General features: G+C 45.8%; 1 protein-coding gene across 1 annotated transcript; it reads left to right on the top strand.

The window, feature by feature from the left end:
* Positions 1-1,405: 1,405 nt before the first annotated feature.
* Positions 1,406-11,187, top strand: LOC128300472 (uncharacterized). Its single transcript, XM_053036544.1, has 15 exons — positions 1,406-1,499; positions 2,806-3,041; positions 3,356-3,520; positions 4,337-4,758; positions 4,824-4,934; positions 5,002-5,151; positions 5,230-5,621; positions 5,697-5,802; positions 5,875-6,264; positions 6,342-6,546; positions 6,604-6,811; positions 6,881-7,429; positions 7,498-7,818; positions 7,892-8,229; positions 8,301-11,187. The coding sequence occupies exons 1-15, from the start codon at positions 1,432-1,434 to the stop codon at positions 8,651-8,653; spliced, it is 4,014 nt and encodes a 1,337-aa protein (XP_052892504.1). The 5' UTR covers positions 1,406-1,431; the 3' UTR covers positions 8,654-11,187.
* Positions 11,188-11,417: the final 230 nt, after the last annotated feature.

The raw sequence follows: 11,417 nt of genomic DNA, 5'->3' as shown, positions 1-11,417 counted from the left end.
TTAGTGCATACGCATCGATAAGACTGCCTCTACCGGACTTCGCTTGGATTGAGTTTTATTAGTGGCAGTAGGCGCAGTGTGATATACTTGAAAGTACATCTGAGAAGCCTGGGAGTTCTTGATGAGTTTCGTATGATTTGGAACTCTTTATAATTCTTCGGTGACTTCAACTGTCTAACATTAAAATATGTTTCTAAAGCTTATCCTTAATATCCCTATTTGCAGGGTTCTTGCACTAATATTGCCATAATGGATAGCTTGCTATAAAAGGAGACATAAGCTATAATTATGCTTTGCAATATTTTGTATAGTTATATGAATGGTTTATGTATATTAGTTTTTGTTTACCAAAAATAAACCTGAATTACGTTTTTAAATAAACATTTCCTACACGAAGAGCTGTATTATTGAATATAAATTCAATTAAATCATTTACCATTTTGTTAAACGGTTGGAGCACATGCTTTGTGAAGTTAATTAAATCATTAAGAGCAATTAGTGTGAGTGTAAGCATCCTTCACCGGTTTTCCATGCACTAAGCTCTTTCCACATTCATTCCGCAGCCCTTCTCCGACGTAATGTGTGCTTCAGCTGGGAAGGGGTCGAAAAAATACGTAGCAACATAAATAGATTAAACGACAGACAAATTGGAACGCGTTTGATCGTCCTGGCCGATCAAACGAGTGATAATTAAAGAAGTGAAAAATGACGTTAAAGTGTTGAACGCATTTAGCTTGGAATGCCTCGGAATCTCGTCCATGGTGGGCGTCTCGTGAGTGGCAGCAGTAGTGCGCGGGAACCAGTGGTTCGTCCGATCGATCGCTTCTGATGACGGAGAGTCCCGTTCAAAGTGTATGTGGTGAATGTGTGTTTGAGGGAAAATCACAACGTCCAAGTGTTTGAACCCATCGTTGCAGAACATTAAACCACACCGGAAGCTAACGACGGAACGCCAACGTGTACCGTGTAATGGTATTTCGGTTCGATGTGTGTATCCGTACACACGGGTGTGATTAAATAAAAGTTTAAAGTGAACATCCTGTAGCTGTGTGGCTGTGTGTGTGTGTGTGGGTTTGGTGTGTACATAATGCATCCGGTGTGGAACAACGGTGCAGATAAGGGCTCGTCTATCGAGGCAACGCTACGGAAGCATTCGATGCAGGCGGTAAAACCATTGCTAACGGGGCAATGGTACCGATGAAGGCTCCCAGTACAGTAGAGCGAAAGGATCCGTGTTCGGCCGATCTGACAAACAAACCACATTGTGTCACAATAGTAGCGAAAGGAAGCGAAGAAATAATTGCACAAAAGTGATAAGCACTCTGCAATAGAGACGTCAGCGTCTTTCTGTTAGTCTTTCTCAGTGCGTGTGAGTGTGTTTGTGCGCTTGTGTGCATGTGTGTGTAGAGAAAGAGAGGTTCATAGTGTAAAATGGGCAACTACTGTAGTTCCGGACAGACGAAAAAGGATAAGGATAATGTTTCGGAAAAATCCGAAGAGTAAGTATCGGGAAATAGCTGATCTAATTATCAGTTCCTCTTAAATGTTAAATGTTTTTGTAATTTATGTTAAACTGCTACAAATGTCAGATTTAGAGCAAAAAGATCGAACACAGAAGATAACTAACGTATTGTTTTGAAATATTCAAACAGAAGAAAAGCGCCGTGAAAAGCGGTACGGAGAATATTAATGTTGCGTCGCTACCGTGTGCCTGGTGTCACAAAATGCAACCAGACAGCCTTTGCTGGCAAACATTATTCACACATCGGTGCAATATGGGCCTCCGGTCGACTCGAAGGGGCCCCATCCTGGTATCGATCCGTTCCCGTTTTTGTAGACCACCGTGCGCGCTGATGATGCGAGACACATACTATCGGAAAATTAAATTTTATGCCACCATAATAACCCCTGTGCTGGGGCGATGATTTACGTGACGATACGGAAGGTGGGCATGGATATTGCCCGTTGGGCCGATAAGCGGCCCCTTTAGCAACATGTGGTTGTGTGTCTGCCTTCCGGAGCTACCTGGAAGCTACTTTCACCTTATAATTTGCTTGCCAGGCCGGGCTGAGTGTTGAATAAATTTGTACAAAAGAAGAATAGTGGTTTGTACGAATGGATTCGATAAACAATACTCCGTTCCGAGATCCTTTTCAAATGAAGCTGAATATAAGCGCACGTGACGTTGCAATGGAGGCGCATGGTGTTTTATGACGATTTTTTAAAAATGTTCATCAAATGGGTAGAAATAGTTAAGGAGACAGTTTGTTGTGGCCAGAAATATGTTATATAAACTCTCAGCAATACGTACCACCCATACCGAAGTCGATTGATTAGAATCTGTTCAAAAATTCGGCTCATTTACCGTTCCGTCCCATAATGGAGGCGCATGGTGTTGAATGACGGTTGAGTGCGCCGCCGATTACTTATTGATGCAGGAACACGTTGGCACTAGCATCAACTGGTGCGCTGTTTATCTTGGCGTAGGGTGACGTCGCGTGTGCGCTGAATTTTGACGTCAACCTAGTCACTAGTCACATCATATTTAATCTGCGTGGCCACTGTATCCGGATCGTTGGTATTCGCAGCAAGCGTGGGGCCGTATGCAGATAGGTGGTGGCTTTTGTACCGCACATCAATCACACACCGATGTTTATTTGCCAGTTGAAGTATATTCAAAACAGAGGCAAACTTTCAGTAACGAGAATAGAGCTGAGTTTGTATGAAGCTAAGATTTTATAAACACCCTTCGCGCTAATTAGTTTCTAATGCCATTTGTGTTATTGTTGTTCGCCATACTTTCAGATCGCCCTCTTATCAGCTGGCGGATAAGGGAAAGAGCAAGGTGAACGATGTGAAGGAGGCACCCTTGGCGGCGCCGGAAGTCACATCGGACGCATCCGGCACGGGCCAAATCTCGAACAGCTCCAACGCGACCAATGGGTGCAACGCGTCCAGTGTGGCTGGCGCGGGAGGAGGTGCTGATGGGGCCAGAGCACAACCGAAAGCACTCCAGAACGTGCAATCGATGACGCTGTCGGGTAAGATGAATAATTAATGCTAGCTGGTACACTGTGGGGAGATTTAATAACGATGGTTTTTAGTTATGTTCGTAGTGGTATTTAATACATTAAGGTTATTGTGTGAAAGACTTTGAAAATATAATTGAATTCAAAAATTAAATCCGAGAATTTCAGGTAAATGTTCGAATTTCGAACCCATATTAAACCCTTTACCGCTTAAATAAAGCTCCCCAACAGTTGTGCCACTTGTGCCAGTGTCGAAGATAGCAATTTTTCAATCGCCAATCAACTAACCTATCAATCACAATTTGTTGTCGCCCGCTTTTCATCAGATTCCACCACGAACAGCCCGATGACCGTGTCGCCACCATGTGATATACCGCTAGTGCATCAGAACTTACCGCAAAACCTAACACCACTGTACGGCAAACCGACAACCAATAGGCGGACGGATAAGTACAAAAAGATCGTCCTTTACATACTGGCCGCGGACGATGGTAAGCATTCTGCACGGGACTGCAGCACGCTACAGTGTGGTGCATATGTTTATGGGTGTCGAGTTGGGCGAAATGTCTTTTACTGTTACGTTAGCTTTTTTACACTTATAATAAGTTTTATTGAAGCTCTTAATACGTGAAAATATAGTTTAAAAGATTCCGTGAAGGATTTTTTTTTCTTTGGTCATTATAAACCCCCACTGTGGATCAGAAACGGACGTCCAAAAAAAAAAAACAACTAAATCCAATATTGAATATGTGCTCGATGGGGCTTGCAACACCATGCCCTGATATGACCTATTTTCGTCTCCATTTGGTACTCGCTTAGCCGTCCAACCAACCATCCTCTTTCTCCGCAAATCTCTGAACGGAACGTTCGGGGTAGCGGTGATGTCGATTCGTTCACCTACTGGATTTGATTCCCTTATGTCAATTATGGTTCCGATTTGCACTGGTTAGTTTATTTTTACTTTTACATAGAGCCGGTAACATGCTCTATTGCCGCTAGTGTACTTTACCCACTCCCCCCCCACATCTTATGCCACACGGTTCAGTGAGCTTCGGTGACCCGACCCGGTCGTTGAAACCGACGTAATATCCTCTGGTGATCGAATTGACCCTTTCCGGGCTCGGTATGAGCGTGTGCTGCGAGGGTTACGAGATGATGAAGATGAAGTTTACGACAAATAAACGGGAAAGAGTTGGAAACTGTTTGCAAGAATGGGATTACACTTGCTAGCCGATTGATTCGTGGAACCGATGGAACCTATTACAACCGATTGATTTGTGGCCAATCCTGTACACTTTTTTGCACAGGCTTCCAGACGGAGAAGGCAATGCTGCGGGAGGTGTTTAAGGCACTGAACCAGAAATGCCAGAGCCGTGGGTTTGAGCTGCACGTGGCCGATCTGCATGTGCTCCAGCCGAAAGGGAACAGCTTCGATGTGAGCAAATGGTTCAGTGGACCGCTCGAGGCACAGGGTGGCCATGAGCTGGCCGCCAACTGTTTGGCGGAGATTGCCCGCCAGTCCTGTGACTCGTACCTTATACCGGTGCTGTTCCTTGGCGGTACGTTGGGTGATCCGCTGCTGCCGCTGACGATCGAAAGCCAAGACTTTGTGGCGGCACTGCAGATGGCCGAACGGAATCCGGCGGAACGAGCGATACTGGAGAAGTGGTACGTGCTGGACGACAAATCGCAACCAGCGTGCTATCGGTTAAATGCTACAGCCACACCGGTACGTATGGAGCATAGCGGGGGAAAGCAGTTTGTATTGATTGTTTTGTGAACATTTACTTTCAGTCAATGTCGGCGGAAGAATCGCAGAAGGAACTCGCGTCGCTGCTGCAGACGTTGATTGATATATTCTCGAAAGAGCTGCGCGACTCTTACTTAACCACCGTCGTTGAACAGGTGTGTAGAATTGTCATGTTAAGTCGAGATCATCTATATGAAATACTAAATCTTCTTATTGCTACAGGAAATCAACAATACCGTGCTGATCAGCCAAGAGCTATCCAAGCGTTGCATCTGGATCCAGAGTGCAGTAGCAGCACCAAAGTCGGAAGGGTTATCCTCTGTCGAGGCGGAAATGGTGCGAAGGTTGACCAACATACAGAACGATCTGAAGGTAAGGGAAGACACTGTCACGTGCCCAGAAGATGTCCACACAATACTCACTGACCTCTCCATCTATTTATCCTTCCAGAATCAACTGTCCGAGAAGCACATCATTCGCATCCCGGCCAACATTGCCCAACAGCAACAGGAACAGTTTGGTACGATGCTGGACACCTGTCTGGCGCATGAGATAGATTCCATCATCGACGAACACGTCAGCAAGTACTCGATACCGCACTGCACGTACGGCGTCGATCGACGACTGCTCAGTGAGCTGGAAGAGGTGAACCGCCATTCGCGTGTGTTGAACGAAAACTGCGCCAACTTCAGTACGACCGATCGTGTCCGCGACTATCTCACATCGGCCCGGGGCAAACCGCTCGTTGTGTACGGCTCGATGGGTGCGGGCAAGAGCGTCTTCATGGCGAAACTGTCCCAAAACCTCCACACCTGGCTGCCGGAGTCCCATCTCGTGATGAGGTATTTGTGGTCGTCACGAACAGTGCAAAAGTGGAACCTAAAACACGCTGCCTGTCTTTTGTTTGCTGTTTACAGATATGCGAACCTTACCATGCAAAGTTCGGATGTAACTGGGCTGTTGGGATCGATAACGGAGCAGATATCAGTATTAATTAAGGGAGTGCCGACACGCTGCCAGCATGTGAGTAATGGAAGAAATTCGGCGAACTGGAACCGTTTTGTTGAACCTTCTCGCTCGATGTTCCCTTCCCAGACCATTCCATCATATGGCGGTGTGCTGAAGTCGCTGTTGGAGGGTTCGAAGCAACAGATCACCATCCTGATCGACTCGATCGATGCGTTGCGTGACGTGGAGGAGCTCGATTGGCTACCCGTGACGCTGCTGGACAACGTGAAGCTCGTGCTGACGGTTAGCTCTGCCGGCACCGGTCAGGATCTAGCGACTGCGGACAGTGTTGTACTGCAGCGTCTGCGGGAACGGGTTGGTGACGATAGCTGCTTCCTGTGTCTCACCCCATTCACCCAGGAGCAGTGGGAGGACGTGTTGTGCTTCGGTGGAGGCGATATTTACGCCGCCAACGGTGCGTTGCAGCTGCCCGAATGTTGGAAAAAGTCGGGCGAGAAAATTTCTATCCAAGCGAAGGTGTGTTTGAAGTCGTCCAACGTTTCCAACCAGCAAAGTGTACTGAGAACTGGGGTTTTCTTTTGGAACTTTTTTAGATTCTCTGGTGGCTTGGATGGCTAGGCATCACCAACCTTTCCGACACATCCGTATCGCACATCAGCGAGCGTGTGTTTGAGATACTGGAAGAGAAGTTTACTGCCGCCATCGTCAGGCTGATCGTATCGCTGCTGCTAGCCTCCCGGGAAGGTTTGCTGGAGACGGAAATCATTACACTTATAAGGAACTCTAATTTAGTTACCGGTAAGTGGCATTATGACTTATTAGTGCAACATTGTCCTACAACACACTATTCCGTAGGATCAACAACAAAACTGTGGACGCACTTTTGCTGGAAGATGGGACCACTTTTTCTGCACAATAAGAACATTATCGTCGTCGATCGGACGCTGCGACAGGTGGCGGAAAAGCGGTACGAAGCGGACATTAAGCAGGCGCACCGAATCCTGTACGATTACTACGAGCTGCAACCGAACGTGTTTCTCGACAAGAAGGGCAAAGAGCGATGGTGAGTTACCGCGCACTGGTGGCGTATGTGTCGCGTGCTAATCGTTTGACAATTGGTTCCGAATTGCAGTTTTAACTATAGGAAGATTGTCGAATTACCCTACCACAAGTACAAGCTCGATGCGGTAGCGACCGAGAGCACCTTTACCAACTCTCCGTACCTGACCGATCTGGCCTGGTTGCAGGACAAACTGATCGCTACCGGATGTGTTCATATTTTAAACGATATTTGTCTAGTCGATGGTGCCGCTAGTGCCGGTACGCATGTGGCGCTGCTAAAGTCATTCATCGAGGTGCACTTTAAGGCGCTCAACTATGACGGACATCAGCTGTACTCGTTACTGCGTCCGGTGCTGGTAGCGGAGCGGCAACGTGCCGGCTCGCCGTACGCGAACAGTGTGATTGTGCAGCAGTGGCTGGAGACGATCGATAACAGTGCCGTACCGTTTCTGGAGAGGTTGACACAGGCCGGAGAGGATGTAGATGACCGGGAGAAGCAAACGGGCGACAAACCCGGCAATGCTGGGTTCGATCTGATGATGAACTTGAGCATTGAAGGGTACTTCGTCATATCGCTCAGTACGGAACGGGAAGAAATCTGTGTTTGGGATGTTGCAAAGTAAGTAATTCTGGTGGTGATGAAGGTGAGACTGTTACTAACAATGCTTCTTACTCTAAAAAAATCAGATGTCGAAAGGTACGGACCCTCACGGGAGTTCCGCAACCGTCTGCGATTTGTCCGGTCGGTGACTACGGTGTGGCCGTTCTGTGTCGCCGAGAGATTCGCATCATCGATCTGAACGAGGGCATGTTTAAGGTGACGCTCAAGGGCGTCATGAATCAGAAGATGCCATACTTTGGACTGCACGATCCGTCGCACCTGGTGTGTCTGTCCCGCAACCGCATGTACGTGAACCTGATGAACATCGAGTCGGGTGATTGTGTGACCACGTTCAAGGCGGGTGAAGATCGGTTCCTGAATTCACTCCTCGTATCGGGCGATGGAAGGTACGCGTTTTTCGCGGTGTTCGCTACTCATCCCCAGAGATGCTTGACGAATAGTTTATCCCATTTCTTTCAGAATTCTCGTGTGCGGTGATGAAACGCAGAAACCTTTCCCGTTGCTGGTGTGGCATCTGTCGCAGAAGAAGCTGCTTTACGATCTGCGCATACCGCACCACGATTTTATCACCTCGTTGTCCGCCATTACGCACGAAGGTTCGTACGTGTGTGTGGTTGCGAAGGAGCTGGCGGAACCGAGCCCCAACTTCATCGTGGTGTACGATCTGCAGAGTGGCACACTGTTCAAGAAGTGGAAACCGTCCTGCAACACGGTATCGCTAGCCATCTCGCAGACCAACACCTGCGTGATTGCGGGGCTGGAAGATGCGAGAATTTTAATCTGGGACTTGGTGACCGGTAAGATCGGATAGAGCTTCTCTGGAGCAAGCGGGGATTTTATTCATTGCTTTGCATTGGTTAATTTTTAGGTAACTGCCGTAGTACACTGGTGGGTCACAGTGCTCCGGTGACCTTGCTGAAGATAGATCCAACTGGGAAAATCTTGCTCTCGAGCGATAAGGAAGGGCGCGATATGTCCATCCGGCTCTGGCAGCTCGATAGTGGCAACCTGCTGGCCGTGTACACGCCGGAGGAACGTATTACGACGTGCGAAATACTCAGCGGTGGCTCGTACCTGGCACTGGCGCTGGAGAACCGCCACAATCTGATCACGCTGAAGCTGCGGTCGGGCAGCGATGGCTCCACAGCCGGGGACGAACGTTCGTCGATAGTATACGGTAACTCCGAACACGACGGTAAGCAATTCGATTTGAAGCAGTAGAGGCAGTAAAGCGCACAGAATGTAAGATAGGTCGCTTCCTTCTATAGCTGGAATGAATCTCCCAACACGCGCGAACGTTAGATAACGAATTGTGTTCATATGATAGTGTACGAATAGCACCGACTTGGTGTGCATATTCTGCACCACTGCACCACCCACTGATGTCAAGCGTATAACCACTCGGTAGCGCAAACAGATAAATGATAAAGAATCCGCTCGTAAGCGAAGAATTGAATCCACACCCGTTGCACATCCATCTTCTAAGGTTAACAGAATGGCCATTGTAACACGGAGGCGAAATGTTTCCCGTCGCAATGCATTGCATGAATAGCTGTAAGAGTTCGCACACCACAGAATGCGTGCGTGCATGTAAAATAGCTTCCGGAAAGCAAAGCAGGCACAATATGAGAATAAAACGCACATTAGCAATCATTCTGGCGCAGCAAAAACAGATCAATTGCGCGATGAAGCGTTCCTAACCTTCGTTCAGTGCGGGAGTGGCAAGTATCGATACGATTATCTTCCTTCATAGAGTAAATGTTGACACTAGGGATGAACCATCGAGTCGCGTTGAAGTGTGCAGCGTTTAGCAGATAGGTGTTAGGCTCACTGGTACTGCTCAGATTACTACTTAAATTTATATACTTTCGTTGGTGAGTTAGCTCGTTTTTTTCTGAGGGACTCGGGCTATTATTGAAAGGAAGCTCACGGAACTATTCCTTCCTTGGTTTCCGTTTACTTTCGAACTCAGCAAACGTTTATTGACAGGTTTACACTATTCTGTTATATGATTGTGATCGTTTAATTGTTGTTAATTATTGTTTAGTTAGGTTAAGTACGTTTGTAGCCATGGTAATAGTACGCACAGACTGGGAACACATTGGACAAAGAATTGGATCTGGTTTGAAACTAGCTTGGATATTGGCAGTTTGTGGATTTATTTATTCGTACACTACATTGCAATGATTGGAATTGCAACTATTCATAAATCGTTTGGCTGTTTAATTCATAACATGACATTACAAAACAAACATCCTTTACTTTGGTTTCGAAGAAAATGTTTAAGTTCCTCAGAATCTTGTGGAATTTACTGAGCTTGGGGTTATTGTTTTTACAAGCCATAAGTAGTGAGCTGTGCTTAGTTACGTTACGACAGAAAAAAAGGCGGAAGCGTTATCGGAAAATACCATATATACATTACGCACATCTCCTAGCTAATCCTGCATAGAGCAATAGTTGTAAACCGTAACCACTTAAGATATCAATAGACGAAGTAATTAGCAGTTGTCCTATCTATACCGCAACCATGCAACATAAGCAACACGTCGAACAGTGAGAAACCACCAAAAGAAACCCGTCTAAAATAGTAACATTCAATTGTTTGACGTCACACGCCGAAGCGAATAGTCACAATTTTGCGAAGCTAAGCCAACTGGATACAATGTAGCAAATCCACATTTAAAAATAGTAAAGCCATTGCCATAGAACCATAGATGCGCATACAAATACGGTGTTAGTGGTCCTTCTAGCCCACCTACAAGCCTCAGATATTGCCACCTGAAAGCAGCAAGAGTATAACACTAGATAAAATATCTCATCTGGCATGAGACATTAAGGCTGGTCCTTGATGATGATGAATTCTTGCAAGCTATAGAAAAACCAACCCCACGGTCGACCACGATGCTTCTGAATCAATTCAGCTGTTCTCAACGCTTGAAACCACCTGCCCCCGTAAATACAGCTGTGAGACCAAAACCAAACCAAAAAGAGACAAAACAAACATCCAGGTAATATAATATGTGGTAGGGATAGGGCCCGGCTTTGCGGTTGGGCCATAGGCCGCACAATTTCGGTGGTTTGAGACTCGTTATAACATAAGTGGGTGTGATAGTTTCCGGATTTTAGTTACCGGCAAGAGTACCGTAGGCAGTGAACAGTGACGGAAAGGTCATCCACTCTATTAGGCAGTCTGCGTGAAAATGTGTATGTGTGTACGTAGTGCGAAATGGAGAATAGTGCGCCAAGTACTCGGACGGCGATCGCACGCATTCAACCAATTAATCGCGAAAGGACTAACATCCAAATCAAAAGAAACAGCAACAAAAATTGAAAGTTTGTTGGTGGCTGGGAAGTGAAGCTCCAAAAACGCACAAAAACATATAAAAGCTATACATATATGAGTAAAACGCACAACTAAAACAAGTAAAACATAAGATACGGAAGGAATGGATGACAGTGGATAGCAGAAGAAGCAAAACAGAGGAGAGAAAGAAAGAATTAATCTAAAGCAAACAAACGCAACACAACATATATGCGATGAAGTACTATCAATTTTTATGTAAAATCTTTTAAGTAATATTGTATTTGTTACTTTTGATTTATATATAAAAAAACATGTATGTGTGTGTGTGTATTTTCAAGATGAGAACAAGCAGAACAAGCTATTATACGTATACATAAATATATATATCACGAAACAACAAAAAAAAACAAGAAAACCACGGAGACATTGTAACAAGAGCAAAACAGTATAAACTGATAAAGAAGAAAACTGAATATTGAAAGCTACTGATGAAGGGAGTGTTGTTTTCATTCATCTTATGGTGCTGGTTTGAAAGAAAACTTTATGCAATGAATAAAATACCCGGAACCTGCGATGGCGTTCAGTGAGATAACATTACCTTGGCCAACATAATTCACCTTTCGTTTTTTTTTTCGCACACCGGACACACCCATCTTCTCTATGCGGGCGTCTCTGCTACAT

The sequence above is a fragment of the Anopheles moucheti genome, chromosome 3 (assembly GCF_943734755.1).
Source record: "Anopheles moucheti chromosome 3, idAnoMoucSN_F20_07, whole genome shotgun sequence".
Classification (NCBI taxonomy): domain Eukaryota; kingdom Metazoa; phylum Arthropoda; class Insecta; order Diptera; family Culicidae; genus Anopheles; species Anopheles moucheti.
Note: the sequence above shows the minus strand (reverse complement) of the source record. Positions and strands in the feature narration are given on the sequence as shown.

What these genes read in the sequence shown, in the direction of transcription:
- LOC128300472 (XM_053036544.1), top strand. Translation starts at nt 1,432, where the DNA reads ATGGGCAACTACTGTAGTTCCGGACAGACGAAAAAGGATAAGGATAAT. An exon ending in ACATACAGAACGATCTGAAG is followed by an intron (nt 5,152 to 5,229) that starts GTAAGGGAAGAC and finishes TTATCCTTCCAG; the next exon opens with AATCAACTGTCCGAGAAGCA. An exon ending in AAATTTCTATCCAAGCGAAG is followed by an intron (nt 6,265 to 6,341) that starts GTGTGTTTGAAG and finishes GAACTTTTTTAG; the next exon opens with ATTCTCTGGTGGCTTGGATG.